Source organism: Neofelis nebulosa, chromosome 15, assembly GCF_028018385.1.
Source record: "Neofelis nebulosa isolate mNeoNeb1 chromosome 15, mNeoNeb1.pri, whole genome shotgun sequence".
Taxonomy (NCBI): Eukaryota; Metazoa; Chordata; class Mammalia; order Carnivora; family Felidae; genus Neofelis; species Neofelis nebulosa.
The window spans coordinates 3,697,851-3,720,641 of NC_080796.1; the positions used below are offsets into that span (position 1 = coordinate 3,697,851).

General features: G+C 38.5%; 1 protein-coding gene and 1 long non-coding RNA gene across 2 annotated transcripts in view; one reads left to right on the forward strand and one right to left on the reverse strand.

Moving 5' to 3' along the window:
* LOC131496458 (ankyrin repeat domain-containing protein 26-like) overlaps window positions 1–22,791 on the forward strand; it is a 62,503-nt gene that overhangs the window by 34,337 nt on the left and 5,375 nt on the right. The window contains 3 exon segments of the mRNA XM_058702016.1: window positions 17,686–17,976; window positions 18,516–18,733; window positions 19,974–20,202. Of these exon segments, the coding sequence (XP_058557999.1) occupies window positions 17,686–17,976; window positions 18,516–18,733; window positions 19,974–20,202 (738 nt within the window).
* On the reverse strand, window positions 6,391–6,595 carry LOC131495999 (uncharacterized). The gene is made up of 2 exons (XR_009254254.1): window positions 6,556–6,595; window positions 6,391–6,457 (listed from the first exon to the last, which is right to left on the reverse strand). It is a non-coding gene; the product is annotated as an uncharacterized LOC131495999 (long non-coding RNA).

Consider the following 22,791-nt stretch of genomic DNA (forward strand, 5'->3'; position numbering starts at 1 on the left):
AAGTTGAAATCTCTATGGACGAAGAAGTTACTCAAAAGGAAACAAAGGCAAGCCAGTGATCATCCAGCCCTTGTGATAAATGTCGTGTTACAAAGAAAAGTGAGACAAAGTATGCTGGTCAGTATCCTAAGGGTAAGGGTGCTCCCTAAGACTCAATAAGAAAAACACACTCAAAGTAACACAGAAAAGAGTCCAAATAAAATGTACACGATTAGCTGTCTACAAAGGTACTCCATGTCAAGTAATGATTTTTGAGTGTGCGGTTGAGGATGTTGTCTATGAGCACCTACATGGAAGAGCGAAAAGGACACATGGCCTAGGTAAAAGGGCCTAGGTAAAGGTGTGGTTAAAAGAGCAGAGGGAGGGCATGGTCATTTTTCTCAGCTGCTGCTGAAAAGTGAAGCAGGATAGAGACCTTAATAAAATTTTTTAAATTTTTTTTTCAACGTTTATTTATTTATTTTTGGGACAGAGAGAGACAGAGCATGAACGGGGGAGGGGCAGAGAGAGAGGGAGACACAGAATCGGAAACAGGCTCCAGGCTCCGAGCCATCAGCCCAGAGCCTGACGCGGGGCTCAAACTCACGGACCGCGAGAACGTGACCTGGCTGAAGTCGGACGCTCAACCGACTGCGCCACCCAGGCGCCCCAATAAAATTTTTTTAAAAAGTGGTTCTTGATGACCCTCAAAATGTCTTAGTGGAATGATAGGAGTGAAAGTTAGATTTTAGTGTAAAAGAAGGAAATAAGTGAAGAAAAGTTGATTCTGTGGATGAGACGATACATTAAAGAATGTTCGAGTCCACTGCAAGGGGAGAAGCAGCGTGATAGATGGACAGAGCTTCAAAAGTTAAGCAAATGGTTACTAGAAAAGGAGAAATTGAAATCTTTTTTTCCTTATGCACCCAGTGCTAGGATTTACAGATTTATAGCACTTTACCAACTGTAAAGCTCTGGGGCCAGCTTTTCTGTTATGCTGTTACCACAAAGCCTTAATCTCCTCATCAGAGTACCCAGTAAAGCAGCCTAACATAAACAGTATGGGCATGAAATGATTGAGGAACTTTGGTTTAGCAAGACTCCATTATATTCATGTCAGTGGCTTTCCCCTGCCTCTGATGGTCATGTAAATCATCTATTACTCAATCTAAGAGGTGCTATTTGTACTGTAGTCCGTGAGTATTGTCCACTGAGTAGTATAGAGAGGGAGTTAGTTAAAAGTATTATAAGTGGGGGAAAAAAAAGTACTGTTTGCTAGTGGCATTGGCGAAAGTTGTGTGAAGTACTGAGGAGAGATTCTGGGCCTCATGGTCCCCATTTGCTGCCACTTGCAGTGGTATGAAGAATGACTTCAGTATAATTTGTATAGGGGACCACTTGTATTGGCATGCCACCTGCCTTAACTATCTCAATGTATTGGAATGCAAAATACAGCAAAAGTAATCTTGCTAAATGCATACACTTAGAGCTCACTATGTGCCACGTACCCTTCTAAGTTTTTCACCTGTTATTTCCTAATTTAAGCTTCCCAACATCCCAGTGGGGTAGATACTATTATTATTTATTTTGAAATAACTTTTTAAAGGTTCTTTATTTTGAGAGAGAGAGCGAGATTGTGGGAAGGGCAGATAGGGAGAGAGAGAGAGAGAGAGGGACAGAGAGAGAGAGAGAGAGAGAGAGAATCCCAAGCAGTCTCCTCGCTGTCCACGCAGAGCCTGATGTGGGGCTCAATCACATGACCCTGAGATCATGTTCTGAGCCGAAATCAAGAGCCAGACGCTCAACCAACTGAGCCACCCATGTGCCCCAGTAGGTGCTGTCATTAACTTCATTTTACAGATGCAGAGATTGAGACACGGAAGTTTTAGGTAGTGTGCTCAAGGTCATACAGCTCATAACGAGCAGAATTGGGAATTCATACCCAGGCTTTCTGACTCCTACTAGGATGCTGCTTCTGAAACTCTTCCATGAAATATCTTGTTGTCACTGAATACAGCATGTTCAGTTTTATCATCACAAGAATAGAAATGTCATTCACCTATGTGAATATGTAAAATCATAGTTGATGCAGTGTTTGTAATATGAAAACAGAAATGTTTACCATAAGGTTAATTCCTATATTTCCTCCATTTCACCAGTAGATACATTTGTACATTTATCTGCTCATATATAATTAAATAAATTTAAAAACGTTCTGATTTTGTAGCAGAGTAAGGTTGGTACATTATTCTAGAAGAGTATTGAAACATTTTCAGCTTTGTAGGCCATAGTCTCTGTTGCAGCAGCTCAACTTTATTGTTACGATCTAACAGTAGCCATCAATCAGCATGTAGCGGAGAGCCTGGCTGGGTCCAATAAGATTTAATTACAGGCGCACTTGGGCGGCTAGGTGGTTGAGTGTCCTGACCCTTAATTTCCACTCAGGTCATGATCCTAAACCCCACATCATGAAAGCGGTCATGAAACCGAGCCCCACATCAGGCTTCACCCTGAGCTTGGAGCCTGCCTACGATTTTCTCTGTCTCTACCTCTGCCTCTATTCCCCACTTGTGTGTGTTCTCTCTCTCTCTCTCAAGTAAAAAAATAAAAACATTTAGTTACAGAAACAGGTGATTGTTTCTACTAGATTGTCAGTAGTTAAAATTATATTGTTTTCTTTATTTTAGTTGCAAGAAGCAAAGGATCAACATGCAGAGGCCATAAGATATGCTGAGAAGATGTAAGATCATATGGAAAAGTATAATTTAATCCTCAAAGAAAATAGCTTGATTTTTATAAAACAGATAAGCAATGTAGTATGAGAAATGTATTCATTATGCCAGTATATCCTTGTTAAACTGGATACAAATTCCAGCTTTTAGTTATTTTGAAATGCAGAATTGTGGCACATTATATCTCAATTTTGCACCTTATCCACAAAAGACAATGAGAAAAATGGCTCAATTGCCAAATCTTCCTCTTGATACAATTTTAAGAATTTCTGTAATCCCCTCATTTGTCAGAAATTATATGGTATTTTTGTAAATTTATTTGTGAGAATAATTACCTTAAGATCTGCATTTTAGGCTAGAAGTGCAACATGCCAGGCCAGAAGGAACCATCAAACAGCAAGCGGCCCCAATTCACAATCTTCCGAGCAACTTGTTAAGGACAAGTTTAGTAAGTCAGTCTCTTGATGTCTGTCCTACTGAAAAGGAATCCTTATTTCAATAGGTGTAGTACATAAGAATGTTTTGGATCATATGGAAAAATCTCACTGATCAAAATGTTAGGTTGATATTGTTCCTACTTGCTATTAGCGATGGAATTTTTCTATAGAGATGAAGTTGATTGAACTCATAAAGTAATGATGTTTATAGTGACATTTTCATAAAAACATTGTGAGTCTAAAAAAGCAACATTTTATATATACCACAGTGAGCGTTTGGTTTAGTCCACCTTTTGGCTACTGTTAATAATGCTGCTGTGAACGTTGGCATACAGATGTGTGAGAGTCCCTGCTAATATTTTTCAGCGTGTTTCAAACTTCCGCACGCTTTGAGTGATCATGTCATCTTGAATTCTGACTTTCTCTTGTAGTCTCAACCCTTCAGTGAGAGTTTGAGAACGGGTTATTTTAATGATGATTTGTTGTAATTTGTAATTACAAGTTTGCAACTTATTCTCTTCATCAACAATGACTAGCAGGTCGTTATGCAAACGTCCTTCTCAAAGGAATGGACTTTTCTCTTTGTTGGATTTTGTAAAGGAAAAGAAATGCCAGTGAAAAAGGAGAAATGGCTGCTCTGTCAGGGCCTTACCTAGTAACATAGTGCTCCTACCATTGCAAGTTCAGAAACTCATTATCTTTTTCCACTCACTTGAGTTAATCAGCCTTTCACAGATTTCACAATTCAATCTCAGAAAAGACTAATGTGCCATTCAGGATTCTCATTTATTGATATGTAGTGAAACCCCAACTGTTTTCCAAGCAGAACAGTTAATGTCCTCGAACACACACCCTCCTTTGTAGGATTCTCATTGTAAATCCTAAGTGGGAGCAATGAGGGAGATACACTGACCAACTCGTTTCTGTCAGTCGCAAAAGCTATATAATATACATGCAAGTTTCATTAGACAGCTATACCCGTCAGAGGAATTAGAACATTCTCTTGACTGGTCCTTTTTGTTGCTGAAGAGGCATTGAAAATTATTTTCTTTTCTAGACGTCTTATAAATGAGTCACATAGTAATAGGGAACTTTTCATGCGAGTAACATGACTCTCTGTTGATCAGTCTTCTATGAATGAGAGTGCTAGGCATTGTCCTGCTACTGTGTCCTAAAGAAATCTTTAAAGTCTCAAAAACTAAAATTTGTAAGAATATCCGAAACTGGTGAAGCTTATTAAAGAATAACGAGGGATTTTCTGTGTATCCCTTTAGAAAGGAATTTAGATTATGGCATGAAATTGTCTGCCACTTTAAGGTCTTCCCTGTGAAACAAAAACTTAGATAGCTTTCAGCCAACTCAGTCCATAGCTCTGACTTCTCTAGAAGGTCCTTATCTCCTGAATCCCCAACCAGAGGCTTCCTGGGTTGAAAAATTGTGTGTGTGTGTGGGGGGGGGGGGGCGTTACTCTTTTGTTGTATCTTTAGTTTTATTTTTTTTTAATTCGCATCCCAATTAGTAAGCATTTAGTGAAGCAATGATTTCAGGAGTAGATTCCTTAATGCCCCTTGCCCATTTAGCACATCCCCCATCCCACAACCCCTCCAGCAACCCTCAGTTTTTTCTCCATATTTATGAGTCTCCTGTGTTTATCCTCCTCCCTGTTTTTATATTATTTTTGTTTCCCTTCCCTTTTGTTCATCTGTTTTGTCTCTTAAAGTCCTCATACTAGGGAAGTCCTATGAGTTTTGTCTTTCTCCGACTAATTTCACTTAGCATAATACGCTCCAGTTCCATCCATGTAGTTGCAAATGGCAAGATTTCCTTCTTTTTGATTGCCGAGTAATACTCCATGGAATGAATATATATATATATATATATATATATATATATATATATATATCACATCTTTTTTTTTTAATTTTTTTAACGTTTTACTCATTTTTGAGACGGGGAGACAGAGCGTGAACAGGGGAGGGTCAGAGAGAGGGAGACACAGAATCTGAAACAGGCTCCAGGCTCCCAGCTGTCAGCACAGAGCCCGATGCGGGGCTCAAACCCATGAACCGTGAGATCGTGACCTGAGCCCAAGTCAGAAGCTTAACTGACTGAGCCACCCAGGCACCCCGAACATCTCCCTTTTAACGTGATTATTATCCATTTCTGTATCGTCTTTAAAGAACTAATCCATTCTTTTGCCCGTTATTATATTGGATTGTCTTTTCATTATTGGAAGAGTTATTTAAATATCCTACATGCAAATCCCTTAGCAGATATGGGATTTTCAGGTATTTTCTCCTATTTAGTCACTTGCCTTTTCACTTTCTTGATGGTGATATTTGAAACATAGTAGTTTTTAATTTTGATGAAATAAACTTAATCTGCTTTTGTCTTTTGGTGTCATGTCTAAGAAATCATTGTCAAATCCAGTCACAAACACATACACGTAAGCTTTTTTCCAAGAGTTTTATCATTTTAGCTCTTAGATTTTAAGTTAATTTTCTATATATGCTATGGGGTAGAGGTCTGATTTTATTGCTTTGCATGTGGATATCCATTTGTCCCAGTACCGTTTGTTACAAAGACTAGTCTTATTCCATTTAATTGTCTGGCACCCTTGTGGAAAATCAGTTCACTATAATGTGAGAGTTTATGTTTAGATTCTCAATGTTAATACATTGATCTATATGTCTGTCCTTATGCCAGTACCATATCAAATTTTATGAAAACTTTTTCCGTGTTATCTTGCAAATTACCAGTCACTTATGTAATAATAAAAAGTCAATGTAGTAGAACTTAACTTTGCTCCTATAGAGATTTTTGTTTCTTGAAGGACCCTTTCGCCAGCCTATGCCTTGCTGACCCCATGACTCGATGTGAAGTCAGGCTCAAAAACATAAAATGCTCTTTCTTTAGTGTGTTCAGACTTTTATTTATTTATTTATTTATTTATATTTATATATTTTTTAGAGCGTGCACAAGCAGGACGAGGGGCTGTGTAGGGAAAGAGAGAGAGAGACAGAGAGAGAAGAGAGGAGAGAGAATTTTTAGCAGGCTTCACGCTTAGTGTGGAGGCTGACAGGGGTCTTGATCCCATGACCCTGGGATCATGACCTGAGAGGTTGAGGTTCAACTGACTGAGCCACCCAGGTTCCCCGCCTGTGCAAACTTTTAGTGTCTCAGTCAGTGCTGCCCACTTTCATTTCCATCATATCTTGGCCATAGGATCTCTTGACTCAGTCTACCGTTTACTTCATTATGTTTTATTATCTCATTATAATGCATAGACTCATCCATAGTTTTCACCATCTAGGAAGGAAAAGATTAACTCTGGGCTATTCCTCTTTCCTGTTAAGCAATCTTGCTAACCCATCATCTTACAATTCACAATGAGATCCTCTTTTGACCTAGTTCTTGTGTGTAACACTGGTGTTAATCCTGTTCTTGGCACAGAACCTACATTCTTGGAAAACACGGTAGCCTGTTTCCCCTTCTTTCACTTAAGTAGAAAGATATGCATAGCTATATGTTTTAGCTCAGTGTATAATTAATGGAATAAACATTACATCATTCAAATAATACAGCTGTACAAAGTGAGGTAGTATTAAGTTGATTTATCAGAGACAAATAGTAGATTGGTAATTTGAATGACAACAAACTTTTGAAGCCAACTTGTATGATATGGAGAAGCATTGTGGGACAACACAAAGATGAAGTGATCTTACCTCCCCACACAAAGAAGGTTGGAGTAAGGTAAAGGAGAATATGCAGTTAATTTAAGTAGTGCTAAAGGACAGTGCATTTGTTTTGCTACTGAAAAGATGAAAAATGATTCCATAATATTCTCTTTATTTCCTCACTGAGGAAAGGAGAATGAAGATTGAGCATTCAATGGATTAAAAAATACTCAAAACTGCCTATTTCCTTTAATTTAAATCAGATCAAAGGCCCAATTTTGGTTATCAAATTGACTCTTTCTAGTTTTTCAACTATTGTGCTTCAAATCGTATGTCTCTGTGTTTCTACCTTAACTTGAGGGGACATTCTAAAGAGGCATTCCTTCCTACTTGTAAGAATTGTTGGAATTGAAGGGAATCTTAGAAAAAGATCTTAGAGATAGGAAGAAGGCAGAGGAGTAGGAGGACTCTAGGCTTGCCTCATCCCACGAATACAACTAGATAACAATCAGCTCACCCTAAATACCCCAGAAATTGACCTGAAGACTGACAGAACAAACTCCACAACAAAAGGGAGAGAAGAGGCCACATCAAAGAAGGTCCTTGATGCAGAAATGTCGTCTAGAAGAGAAACAGATCCTGGCTTCTGCAGAGGGGAGGGAGTTGAGGTTGTGGGTAAGGGTGAGAGAGAGGAACGCACAAGGGAATGCACAAAGAGAACATTTCCCCATAGCCACTGGCTTGGAAAAATTTCGTGAGTTCTTGCAACCAGTAGTGCGTAAAGTCTGGAGTTTTAAAGGGAATCCGGTTTAGCTGGTTTAGAGCCCTGAGGTACTGCACTGCTCATGGACAGAGGGCAGGCAAACAACATGGGAGCATATAGCATGGGTAGAGTGGTCTGAAGAGTGCCTGGGGCACACAGTGGGGAGATTATTTGCTCTTCTCAGAGCACGTCCCTCAGAGGCAAAGTTCAGAGAGACCTGTCTGTAGGAACAAAGCCGCTGGCTGGCACCATCTCCTTCTCCTGCCCCTCACCACAAACATAAAGCCACTTGTAAGAAGCAGTGCATTGCTAACACTGGGTACCTAACTTGCTTACACCAAACGCCACCCCCTTGCACTCTGGTGGAACTACCTTTCTCAATCACTCTTGCTTGAGTTCCAGCACAGCTACCCCTCCCCCAGAAGACAAGGACAAATGCCTGCCCACACCACATCTCCCAACCAGAGAGTTTCCCTTGGCCTCAGTTCCAGGAGAGGTGGTGACAGGTCTCATTTCCTAAGCAGACCAGAGCACACCTAGTTAAAACTCGCTATGTTCAGGCCAGGGACCAAACACTCACCAGACCAGGCAAAGAGAGCCTCTGCAGATGACTGGCCTGAAGGATAGCATAGCCAGAACACAACAGCAGACCGCATGCAGCACACACTGGTGACACTCCCTGAAGTGCTAGACCCTGGGCATTACATGACGTCTTTTTCCTAAGTCCATTACTTTCGGGAGCAGGTGACATAACTGGCTTCTCTAACACACAGAAGCTGGCAGATATTTAGACAAAATGAAAAGACAGAGGCATTTATCCCAAATGAAAGGACAGGATAAGGCCATGGCCAGAGACCTAAATGGGACAGATGTAAATAACACGCCTAATGGAGAATTTAAAACCATGATCATAAGGATATTCACTGGACTTGAGGAAAGAATGGAAGACATCCGAGAGACCCTTACCACAGACATAAAAGAGTTCAAGTATCAGAGATGAAGAGGGCAGTAAAAATGAACAGCAAGCTGGAAGAATCAGAGGAACAAATTAATGACCTAGAAGACAAAGTAATGGAAAGCAGTGAAGCTGAAGAAGACAAAGACGAATTATCCAATGCAAGAATAGACTTAAGACACTCGATGACTCCGTCAAATGTAAAAACATTCATATGATAGGAGTCCCAGAAGAAGAAGACAGAAAGAAGGGGACAGATAATTGATTTGAAGACACAATAACTGAATAATTCCCTAATGTGGAGAAGAAAACAGACATACACATCCAGAAGGCACAGAGAACTTCCATCAAAATCAACACCCAAGACATGTTGTAATTAAATTTGCAAAATATACTGCTAACATCTTTTTTTTTAGTGTTTTGTTTTTTGCTTTTTTTTTTTTTTAATTTCCGTGACAGAACGCAGACACAAGCATGGGAGGGGTAGAGACAGAGAATCCCAAGCACTCTCTGTGCTGTCAATGAAGAGCCCACTGGAGGGCTTAAACCCACGAACTGCGAGGTCACGACTTGAGCTAAGATCAAGTCATGCTTCACCGACTGAGCCACGCAGGCGCCCCACTGCTACAAATCTTAAAAGCAGCAAAACAAGTCATTCACTTCCAAGGGAAAACCCACAAGGCTAGCAGGAGATTTTTCAACAGAAACTTTGCAAGGCAGAAGGAAATGGCATGATATATTCAAAGTGCTGAATGAGAAAAATCTGCAGCCAAATATACTCTATCCAGTAAGGCTATCATTCATAATAGAAGGAGAGATAAAGAATTCCTCAAACAAAAATGGAAGGAGTTTGTGACCACTAAATCAGCCTGTAAGAAATATTATCGGGGACTCTGAGTGGAAAGGAGAGATCAAAAGTGACAGTATAAAGGAAGGAAATGTAAAAGCAGTAAAAATGTATATTTCTGTAAAAAAAATATCAAGGAATGCCCCCCAAAAGGATATACAATATAATAGCTTATCAAAACATGGGGAGGAGAAAAAAAATGAGCTCTAACTTAAGTGACCATCAACTTAATATAGACTGCTACACGCAGAAGAGGTGATATACAAATTAATGCTTATCATATACCAAAACCCACTAATAACCATGCAAAGAATAAAGAGAAAGAAATCCAAATATATCATTAAAGCAAATTAGAAAGACATCAAAGGGAGAAAAACAATAAAGGATTTGAGAAAATCTCCAGAAACAACCACAAAACAAGTAGTAAAATGACAATAAATACATACCTGTCAATAATTACTTTGGACATAGATGGAATAAACACTCCCAACCAAAAGACCTAGGGTGACAGGATGGATTAAAAAGACCCATCTGTATGCTGCCTATAAAAACCTCATTTTAGACATAAAGACACCTGCAGATTGAAAGTGAGGGGATGCTTGCACTGTTGGTGGTAATGCAAACTGGTGCAGCCGCTCTGGAAAACAGTGCGTAGGTTCCTCAAAACAATTGAAAATCGAACTACCCGACGACCCCTCTATAGCACTACTGGGAGTTTATGCAAAGGATACAGGAATGCTGATTTATAGGGGCACATGTACTCCAATGTCTATAGCAGTGCTGTCAACAATAGCCAAATTCTGGAAAGAGCCTAAATGCCCATCAACTGATAAATGGATAAAGAGATGTGGTTTATATATACACTGAAATACTCCCTGGCAAGGAGAAAGAGTGAAATCGTGCTATCTCTTGCAATATAGATGGAACTAGAAGGTATTATGCTACATGAAATAAGTCACAGAAAGACAGATATCATATGTTTTTGCTCCTATGTGGAACTTGAGAAACTTAACAGAAGACCGTGGGGGAAGGGAAGGGGAAAAATAGTTACAAACAGAGCAGGAGAGGGGCAAACCATAGGAGACTCTTGAATGCAGAGAACAAAGAGAGGGTTGATGGGGGCGGTGGGTAAGAAGGGAAAGTGGGTGGTGGGCATTGAGGAGGGCACTTGTTGGGATGAGCCCTGGGTGTTGTCTATAAGTGATGAACCACGGGAATCTACTCCCAAAACCAAGAGCACACTATACACAGTGTATGTTAGCCAAGTTGACAATAAATTCTATTAAAAAAAAATGAAAGCGAGGGGATGAAGAAAAATTTATCACGTTAAAAGAAAAAAAATAGCGATACTTTTGTTAGACAAAAGAGTCCTTAAAACAAAGACTGTGGGGCACCTGGGTGCCTCAGTCATTTGAGCAACTGACTAGGTCTTGGCTCAGGTAATGATCTTATGGCTGGTGGCTTTGAGCCCCATGTTGGGCTCCAGGCTGACAGCATGGAGGCTGCTTGAAATTTTCTCTCCCCCTTTCTATGTCCTTCCCCAACTCTGTCTCTCTCAAAATAAATAAACAACCAAAAACAAAGACCGCAGCAAGAGCCAAAGAATGCTACTATATCATAATAAAGGGTACAATCCAATAAGAAGATCTAACAAATGTAAACATTTATGCACCCACCACAAGAGCACTCAAGTACATAAAACAATAACCAACATAAAGGAACTAATTGATAATAAGACAGTAATAGGGTACTTTAACACCCCATTTACATCAACAGATCTTAACAACCAAAGAAACAATGGCTTTGAGCCATACAGAGAAAGACAGATATCATATGTGTTCACTCTTATGTGGATCCTGAGAAACTTAACAGGAATCCATGGGGGAGGGGAAGGAAAAAAAAAGAGGTTAGAGTGGAAGAGAGCCAAAGGATAAGACACTCTTAAATAAAACTGAGAACAAATTGAGGGCTGATGGGGGGTGGGAGGGAGTGGAGGGCGGGTGATGGGTATTGAGGAGGGCACCTGTTGAGATGAGCACTGGGTGTTGTATGGAAACCAATTTGACAATAAATTTCATATATTTAATAAAAAAAAAAAAAAAAAGAAAAAGAAACAATGGCTTTGAATGACAGAGTGGCCCAGATTGGACTTAAGAGATTTTTTCAGAACGTTCCATCTTGAAACAGAATACACGTTGTTTTCAAGTGTCCATGGAATATTCTCAAGAATGGATCACAAACAAAAAACAGGCCTTAATTATTAAAAACAATACATGCAGGTTAAATAACATGCTACTACACTGGAATGGGTTAAGCAAGAGATACAAGAAGAAACTTAAAAAATTACGTGTATACAAATGGAAATTAAAAAAAAAAAACAAAAACAACAAAAAAAAACAATGGTCTGAAACCTTTGACATGCTGCAAACGTGGTCCTAAGAGGGAAGTACATAGCAATATAAGCCTACTTCAAGAAGCAAGAAAAAATTCAACCAACCTAACCTTATACCTAAAGGAGCTAGAAAAAGAACAACAAATGAAGCCTGAAGCCAGCAGAAGAAAGCAAGTAATAATGATCAGAACAGGGGCCCTTGGGTGGCTTATCTGGTTAAGTGTCTGACTCTCGATTTTGGCTCAGGCCATGATCTCACAGTTGTGAGATCGAGCCCCGTGTTAGGCTCTCTGCTGGCAGCATGGAACCTGTCTGGGATTGTCTCTTTTGCTTTCTCTCTCTCTCTCTCTCTCTCTGCCCATCCCCCACTCATGTGTGGTGTCTCTCAAAATAAAATTTAAAAAAAGAGATTAAAGCAGAAATGAATGATAGACAAACAGAAAACAGAAAATACTAGAACAGATCAATGAAACCTAGAGCTGGTTCTTTGTAAAAATTAAAACTGATAAGGTGTTAGCCAGAGTAATCAACAAGAAAATAGAAAAGACCAAAATAAAACCACAAATGTGAGAGTAGAAATAAGAACCAACACCACAGAAATACAAACATTTATGAGAGAATATTGTGAAAAAATGTATGCCAACAAGTTGGACAACTTAGAAGAAATGAATAAATTCCTGGAAATATATAACTTACCAAAGTAAGACAAGAAGAAATAGAAAATTTGAAAAAAAAATCAATAACCAGCAAGGAAACTGAATCAAGAATCAAAAAACTCTCAACAAACACAAGTCTAGGACCAGATGCCTTCAGACGTAAATTTTAACATGTAAAGAAGAGCTAATACAAAAAAAAAAAAAAAAAAATTTAACCTGTTCTTTTCAAATTGTTCCAGAAAAACATAAAAGGAAGGGAAACTTCCAAATTCATTCTATGCCAGCTTTACCCTGATACCAAAACCAGATAAAGACGCCACAGAGAGAATTACAGGCCAGCATCTCTGATGAACATGCAAAAATCTTCAACAAAATAAGCAAACTGAATCCAACAATACATTAAAAAATCATTCACCGGGGGCAGAAGCAGCTGGGTGGCTTAGTCAGGTAAGCATCCAACATCAGCTCAGGTTATGATCTCATGGTCCATCGGTTTGAGCCCAGTGTCAGGCTCTGTTGACAGCTTGGACCCCGGAACCTATTTCAGATTCTGTGTTTCCCTCTCTCTCTGTCCCTCCCCTGCTTGTGATCCTTCTCAAAAATAAACATTAAAAAAATCATTCCTTTGCTGTGCAGAAGCTTTTTATCTTCATAAGGTCCCAGTAATTCACTTTTGCTTTTAATTCCCTTGCCTTTGGGGATGTGCCGAGTAAGAGATTGCTACGGCTGAGGTCAGAGAGGTCTTTTCCTGCTTTCTCCTCTAAGGTTTTGATGGTTTCCTGTCTCACATTCAGGTCCTTTATCCATTTTGAGTTTATTTTTGTGAATGGTGTGAGAAAGTGGTCTAGTTTCAACCTTCTGCATGTTGGGCACTTGTACCCCAATGTTTATAGCAGCACTCTCAACAATCGCCAAATTATGGAAAGAGCCTAAATGTCCATCAACTGATGAATGGATAAAGAAATTGTGGTTTATATACACAATGGAATACTACGTGGCAATGAGAAAAAATGAAATATGGCCTTTTGTAGCAACGTGGATGGAACTGGAGAGTGTGATGCTAAGTGAAATAAGCCATACAGAGAAAGACAGATACCATATGGTTTCACTCTTATGTGGATCCTGAGAAACGTAACAGAAACCCATGGGGGAGGGGAAGGGAAAAAAAAAAAAAGAGGTTAGAGTGGGAGAGAGCCAAAGCATAATAGACTGTTAAAAACTGAGAACAAACTGAGGGTTGATGGGGGGTGGGAGGGAGGGCAGGGTGGGTGATGGGTATTGAGGAGGGCACCTTTTGGGATGAGCACTGGGTGTTGTATGGAAACCAATTTGACAGTAAATTTCATATATTAAAAAATAAATAAAAAAAAATAAAATAAAAAAAATAAAAAAATAAAATAAAATAAAATAAAAAAATCATTCAATCACTCACTATAACCAAATGGGATTTATCCCTGGTTTGCAGGGGTGGTTCAATATTTGCAAATCAATGAATGTGATATCTCATATTAATTTTCAAAAAAGCATAAAGTCATATCATTGCAATAGATGCAGAAAAAGAATTTGACAAACTATAACATCCATTCATGATACAAACCTCAACAAAGTAGGCTTAGAGGAACCATACCTCAACATAATAAAGGCCATATATGGAAAATGAACAGCTAATATGATCCTAGCTGGGGAAAAACTGAGAGAAAAATTTCTTAGACCTTGCTTCTAGTTATCTGCTTCTCATGAGCACCATTGGTTGTTAATAAATTAATCTTAACATTTATTATATCCTACTTTAATGGAGACCAATTTCTCCTATACAAGTTTATGTGTCTTATATCTTTTTTTTCATCCACTTTTCAATTTATCATTTTTGTTTTTTTCTTAACAAACTCCCCAAAGGTTAGATTTATTTTGTTCACAAATCTGTTAGGAAAAGTGTGGCCAGGACAGGTAGTCTCTGCCCTGCTCAGCTTCAGGTGGGGCAACTGAAAGGTTTGGGGCTGGATCCATTTGAAGATTTGTTCACTAACGTCTGGTGGTTGATGCTGGCTGTTGCCTGGGACTTCAGGAGGCAGCAGAAACAAACTGACACACCTAGACCCTCTTTGTGGCCTAGGATTCCTCACTAGATGGGGAGCTAGATTCCAAGTAAGCAGCCTGAGATACAGAGCAAGGCAGAAGCTGTATCGCCTTTTGTCATCTAGGCTTGGAATACACACAGGATCATAGTCACATATTCTGTTCATTAGGAGCAAGTCACTAAGGTTGTTCCATGGCCTTTTTTTTTAATGGAATTAATATTTAAAACCTATGGACACCTTTAAAAAGTAGTATAATTTACCCGCTGGCCACAAATGTTTGTATTCTTCCCACCTGAAAAATACATTCACTCCCCTCCCCCTCGAATACCTCCTGCAAGTCTCAGTTATCATGGCATCAGCTTCAGGGCTTGAGTCCAAGATCTTACCATCTTAATCAGGTGCAGTGGGGATAAGCTGCCTGGGTTATGGTATCTCAAGTATAGCCCCTTGATTGCAAGGGTTCTCAATATGAGGACTTGAGAACGAAAGAGACAGTTATTTACCACTCACAAATGGAACATTCTAGTCAACTGCTGAAGACTCTCCCATTCAGAAAAAGAAGATGGGAAGCACCATAGTCCATAAGAGTTTTGAAATATAGCCTGATGCATGCTGTCAGTTCTTAAGTTAGGACTTAGTCCTAACCACGGGAATACTTCCTCCATGTCTCTTCCCTTTCTTTACTCTTTAAACTCTTGGTTCCTTCCTTTTCATAAGGAATGACTTGTATTTGCAGCTGTTTTTTCATCCTGCTTCCTCCCTGTGGGACTTCTAAGACCCAAAGGCCTCTTTTCATTTTACACTATTTGGCCCCTTTTAGTCCAAGGTAGCAAATAGTATGTTTGCTACTATAAATCTCTTACCTTTTTTAGTTTTCTGTAAATATTACTGGATTTCATGTCGTGTTTTAGCAAAGCGACCCTCGCAAGTCCTTTTGAGATAAGCTTTTCGCTTCAGTTTCCTGTGAAGCTCTTATAGGAAAATGCCTTTAAAATTCGTCTACTCTTGGGGCTCCTGGCTGGCTCAGTTGGTAGAGCATGTGACACTTGATCTCTGGGTGCTGAGTTTATGCTAATTCCACACCCATGTCGGGTGTGGAACCTACTTTAAAAAAAAATCTTACACTCTTAAGATCCTTAAAGAAATTGGAGGCATACCTTAAATCTTCCTGTTTTCCTGGTAGCACCCTGGATTTTTTCTTAACCCAAAAGCCATTTCTTTATTTTAGCATTATTTGACAGTTCAACATGTAGAGAGGCTGTAAAGGAGAAACAGATACTTGAACCCTGTAAGTCCTGGTTCCTTTCAGTTGCATAGTCTTTCTTTAGTTTCTCTTTCCTATCCGTTTCACTTTCAGGTATTTTGTAGCATGACTTTCCTTTCCTCCAGTGTCATTTTCTTCACTTGCTTAGAGACCCTTGCTGTCAGCCTCTTCATAGGCCTTCAGGGTTCCACTAAGAGTCTTGTGGAGGCCATTTTTGGGTCTCATCCTTACGCTTTTCTACATCTTTCCACTTCCACCTACTCTTGGTTCAAAGGAAGTTTACTTTTAGGGTTTTTTGAATAGCAGCACACCATTTTTAGTATCAGTATCTGTGGTAGCAATTTACTGCCGCATAATAAGCCACCTCAAAACCTAGTAGTTCAAAACAGCATTTCTCTTGTTCACCAATCTTATTTTAGGCAAAGCAGAGTAGGGCAACTCATTTCTTCTTCATTTGGCATCAGCTGGCATAACTGGAAGCTGGAGACTAGAATCATCTAAAGGCTTGTTCACGCACGTGTTTGGCTGTTGAGGCTGGCCTTTGGCTAGGACGTTGGCTAGTCTCAGCTGGAGTATCTACACGAAGACTCACTAGGTAGCCTAGGATTCCTCACAACGTGGTGGCTGGGTTCTAAGGGTGAGCTTCCCTAGAGAAAGAAAGTCAGATGGAAGCTGTATCACATTTTCTAAACTGGCCTTAAAAATCACAGCAGTTGGGGCGCCTGGGTGGCTCAGTCGGTTAAGCGTCCGACATCAGCTCAGGTCACGATCTCGCGGTCCACGAGTTCGAGCCCCGCATCGGGCTCTGGGCTGATGGCTCAGAGCCTGGAGCCTGCTTCCGATTCTGTGTTTCCCTCTCTCTCTGCCCCTCCCCCGTTCATGCTCTGTCTCTCTCTGTCCCAAAAATAAATAAATGTTAAAAAAAAATTTTAAAAAAATCCCAGCAGTTCTGCATATTCTGTTCACTAGAAACCAGTTACTGAAGCCAGCATATATTTAAGGGGAGGAATTTTCACAGAAGTATCAACGAATTTATTAAACCACCACATCCATTCACCTTGTCTTACCAATCATATAGAATGGATGGAAGTCCTTCCCAACTCAGCATCACTGAAACTCCACCAGTTTTGTTGTTGTGGTTGTTTTTGTTTAGTATGATCTCTTATTTTCTGGAAAGTAACAACGGATTACAAGATAACAGTATTGAATTAAATATTTTTTTGCTTCAAAAAATATGTGGATCATCCAATTAATGTTTTATACTGGGAGATGTGATTTCTTAACACATCCTGGAGAATCATTTCTCCTGTGAATGCACTTCAAATTAGCATAAAACATTTGCAGTTCAGAAACAGACCATGGTGTTAGAGTCATTACTTATAGATTCATGAATTAGAGTCTTATTTCCAGAGTCTTATCTTGGGACGTATTTTTTGACGTGGGCATACATAAGTCAATATGATATTGCTAAAACTTCTTTAAAAGTTATGGAGTGTTAAGATGGGGGAAGGGCCAAGAGACTTTCTCCTAAGAGGGGACTTATGAAAGAAAGATATGAAAAAATCATAGAAAATAAAAGTATAGAATTGAGTGCAAATGTTGTGTAGTAAAGAGAATGATAGCAAAGATCTATTTCAGTAACACCTGATGGCTTTAACTTGGCTCTTGATTTTCTGAGTTGTTTAAGGTTCCACATTCTAAGACAGGTAACATTTTATTGCAAATGAGTTTATTTAAAATTTGAGTGCCTGGCTGGCTCAGTTACTCTTGATCTTGAGATTGTGAGTTCAAGCATCACACTGGGCATAGAGATTACTTAAAATCTGAAAAAAATTTTTTTTTCATAGTAGTTTTGAGTTAGACTCTTTTCACTCCCTTCCAAACTATAGTGTTTTATTCATGCAGGCTGATGTCCTTACAACAGAACTGGAAACTACATCTTCAAAATGTCTACACCTGGATGCAAAAAATCAAGTTCTTCAACAAGAGTTATTATCAATGAAATCTTTCGAAGAAGAACGTGAAAAACTAGAGAGCAATAACAAGAAGTTACAGCAAGAAGTAGTAAAATTGAAACAATTTATGGAAATGAATATGGTAGAACGCAGTCAAGTGGAACAGTATAAACGGGAGATTGAAGAAAGAGCACGACTGGACATAGAAGAAAAATTACACGAAGTCAACCTGTTTTTACAGGTTAATTGATTGATCTGTAATGTGCTGTAATTCATTTCACTGCAAATTACATTTTGGATAGATGTATTGTAGGGGTTTCCTCTACTTGCTTTATGGTAATTTGTAGATTTCTGGAGGCATTTGTTCCCCCCTTTAAAGATTTCAGTTTTCATCATTATTCCTACTAAATCGAGAGGATAAGAAAAAATGATGATTTAAACAACTAGTCTCACTATGAAGAGGAAAAGAAAAATGATTTAAAAATTGCACTGTACTTGGATTATTCTTAAGTTTATTGTTGACTTTTAAAATTTTGTCATTGATTCTACTATTTGAATTATCAGATTGTGTGAATACTAATACAAGAATGATTCAACTTTAATTTTATAAATCATATGATAAATATGATATGATATTTATGATATGATAAATATTTTACATTTGAGCTTTTTTTCATTTAAAATTGCTCTCTGAATCATTGACTCCGAACTAAAGGAAACAGGTATAATTAGTTATTCAGTTTATAGCTATTTTAAAACTATCCTGTTAATTTGCTTTAGGCACAAGCAGCAGCTCAAGAAGACTTGGACCAGTTAAGAGAAAATGCTCATGCTTCAACGAGAAGTCAAATGGAACTTAGAATTAGAGATCTGGAATCTCAGGTCTCTACAATGAAGACTTCTCAAGAAGATTCGACTAAAACAGAGTTGGAAACCTACAGGCAACTCTACCTAGAAGAATTAAAAGTTAGAAAGTCCTTGAGAAATAAGCTGAACAGGTAAGTCAAAACAGAATCATAGTCAAGAAATTTAGCTTATTAATTTGCTTCTAAAGCATAATTTCTGTGGAGCCAAGATCATGAGATGAGTAGGAAGTGAAAGCCAACTAGATCGTGTCATTTTGAGAAATGATGTTTCTAAGTGAACTTACCTTTGAAATGTTAGTCCAGGACAGTTTCAATCCCTCCTCTTTTTTTCGGTTTTACAGACCTCTTCCCCCACCCCCTCCCACACCCCCCGCCCTGTATATTTTCCATTGATCGGATCTGCTAGTCTTTAAGTGCATTGTTTGAAGCTTTCTCATTTAGAAGCATATTAGTATAAAATTGATTGTCAGAATTACCCTAAATAGAAATGTCGATGAGTTTCTTTTTGGAAGATTACATCTTTAACCTAAAAGGTCAAGTACTACTACTACTATTCATCCTGGCAGCTTGGTACATTTATTCTCTTGATTGTGATCTTTGGTATGATTACTAGAGTGGGCCTTGAGAAAAACTATCCTTTATGCTTTTTCTACATTACATAAAGGCATACAGGTGAAATACAGAAAGACTCACACAGGGCTGAAGGGTAGTATAATTCCCAAAATGGCTAAAAAGAGCACCATGGTGGAAGGGAGATATGTGGAAGACTGAAGACAGAAAGGGCAGATTCTGCCTCCAGTGCCTTGGTAACTGTTATAAGCTAATTGCCTCTGTAGCTGTTTTAGTTCTTTCTGATCACACGTCTGTCATCTACTATCTCCCCTAGAGATTGTTGGTCTCATGATTCCTCAGTGTCAAATGCTCAGTTTCTTTGAGATAATAAGTGAAATGTACAAGAGTGGTGAAAGAAAATGCTTGAAAATGTCTTTGAGGGATGGTTTAGTTTTATATCTGTAAACAGGTTTACTAAATATAAGTGTGTATATATAATGGTATCCTGAAGCATCCTGTCAGTACAGCCATCCCAGAAGACAGCAAGTATTATTTGTTAAGCCATGTACATCACTGATAGCCACTTATTTCCCTTCCCTAATTTGAATTGTTAGGAATCCCCCTGGAAACAAAAGTATTTCTTTAGAACAGTTTTAAAAGTACAATTTTAGATAGTAGGTGTGCTCTGTCACATGTTCAGTGCTAAAACACTGTTCAATGGCAAATGCTATTTACTATTATGGAAACTTAAAAAAATGTATGTCATTTAGGAATGATTTAGGGAAAAAGAAAATGTATTTGTGTTTTTTAATCTTCACAGGACTAATGAGAGACTGTCAGAGAGCAATACAAAACTTCTTGTGGAGAGACAGCAGCACCAAACTTTACTCAGGACCCTTACTATGAGCCCAGGCCTGGAACCACCTTATTGTGGACATTTTGAAAATAATTTAGTGCTCAATGGAAACTTTACTCCAGGAGGAAACTTAGTGATTCCTACCTTGAACCCACGGCCGTCATATGACTACTGAGAGACTTCCTTGTGGAAGGTTAGTTATATTATCTGTTTTACTTTGGGTTTCAGATATCTGATATAATAGTTACTTTTATTTTGGTGAAATTCTGAGTTGTTTAAGTAACTAATACATACGAAGTAAAAGTCATAATTATATGTGCTAAGAAAGAACTGAGGTAAAATTATATATATATATATATATATAATATAATATATATAATATATTATATATATAATATTAATATAATGTATATAATATATATTATAATATAATATATAATATATATAATATTAGTCCCTTGATCTCTCATTTCTAAGAGATACTTATTTTTATTTTATTTTACTGAGAGAATGAGTGAGTGCATGCAGGGGAGGGGCAAAAGGAGAGGAAGAAAGAGAATCCCAAGCAGGTTTCATGCTCAGCACAGAGCCGAATGTGGGGCTCGGTCTCAAAACCATGAGATCATGGCCTGAGTCAAAATGAAGATTTGGACACTAAAAACAACTGAGCCACACAGATGCACCACAAGAGACACCTAGTATTAACTGTATTCAGTAAATACAACTAAACTGACCCATGTAAAATTTCCTGAAAAGCTTTCATTTAAATTTGATTTTAGAAAGTAAATGTGATTGCCTGCTAACCATAGGTACACTTAGATGCTTGGACTTATTTTCAGTTGGCAGTGGTTCATAAACATTTGAACGTTTTGTTATAATCCAGTTTTTGCACCCCTGTATGTCAGTGAATGTTCGTCCTCCAAACACTTAACGACATGAATGTTTACTATTTAAAAGAATCCATGGGGGTGCCTGGGTGGCTCAGTCAGTTCAGCGTCTAACTCTTGATCTCAGCTTAGGTTTTGATCTCAGGGTCATGAGTCCAAGTCCTGCATTGGGCTCTACGCTAAGCATGGAGGCTACTTAAAAAAAAAAAAAAAAGAATCCATGGTAAGTCCTTTTTATGAATTAAATCAACTTGTAACACTAAAAAGATTAATTTCTCTTTTAAGTTAAAATTTTGCTATTTTCTTACACGAGAATACATCTTTAATTGCTTTCTTATTTATGGCACTCTTTTTTCTTTTTCCTTTTTTTTGACTTATACCACCTTTGTTTCTATTTTTATAAAATATCTTGATGAGTGATTGTAGAGCATTTTATAAATAGCTAAATCAAGCAAATATTTGAATTTTTAAAATGAAACCTTTTTTTCTTCAAATGAGTTCTTTGCCCCTTTCTCTTTTCTTTTTCTGGAAGCCCTTGAATGCAAGTATTATTACACTGGATGTTGTCACACAGGTCCCTTAACCTAGCCTCATTTTAATTTTTTTTTTTATTTTTTATTTTTGGCTTGGATGATTTCTACTACCCTGTCTTGCAAATTGTTGATCTGTTCTTCTGCATCTTCTTATCTGCTGTTGATTCCCTCTAGTGTATTTGTCATTTCTGTTATTGTATCCTTCAGATCTGATTGGTTCTTTTTTATATTTTCTGTCTCTTTGTTGATGTTATCACTGGATCCATTCATTCTTCTCCCAAGTTCACTGAGCATCTTTATGACCATTACCTTGAACTCTTTATGAGGTACATTACTTATCTCTGTTTCACTTAGTTGTTTTCTTAGGTTTTCTCATGTTCTTTCATTTGGAATGTACTCCTCTGTGTCCTCAGTTTGTCTGACTTTCCATGTTTGTTCCTAAAATGGTTCCTATCAACTTTTTCTCTCTTTCGAGTGGGCGTTGCTTTTGAACAATGTACGTTAGTTATGAAGTCAAGGAAGAAGAGAATGTTTCTGTAAGTGTTGTCTAGTCATTTTTCTCGGTGGAGCTGTGACAGGTGACACTGGGTAGGCGGCAAGTAACCCTGGTCTTTTCTTTCTAAATTCAGAACACAGGAGACAGGGAGATGGAGATAAACTTAGTAGCTTTATTACTAATACACACTAACAAATTGGAGGATATGATTTAGGTTATGTTAGCCACATTGGGCTTCCTCCCAAATTGGGCACTTCCCCACACAGTTGTAAATTGAGGAAACAAATGCTTGACACCCACCCCGGGGGCAGGGTGCTTACCACAGAGCTGAGAGCAGACCCAAATTCATGTTACTGTGGGCAGGCACATCTTTTCAAAGAGGAGATTCAGAAACACATAAGCACTGCTTAGCTCCTTCTCCCAAATTCACCTGTTAGGTAAGTCTCCTTTCCCGTCGGGAGGGAGAGAGAGATAAGTCCACATGTGAGAAGTGAAGATTCACCTATAATTTCCGACTGGATTTAAATTATTAATAAAGTCAATTGTGTCTTTTGTACATACCAACGAATGATGAGAGGTTAGGCAGAAGCATGCTAGATGGGAAAGAGAAATCTGTGTTGGGTTTCAAATTTTGCTATAAATAACCACACCATGGGTTCACTCATTGGTTGATTGATGTTGATAAACCAAATTTTCTTTGGAAAGAATAAATAATGCTTTCAGGAAGAATTTCCTCAGTTTCAGCTTGCTTGCTTCACCTAAAGATTTTCTCTTTCAAGTTCTCTGTCCTGTGGTTTAAAAAAGTTGTGCTTGGGGCGCCTGGGTGGCGCAGTCGGTTAAGCGTCCGACTTCAGCCAGGTCACGAT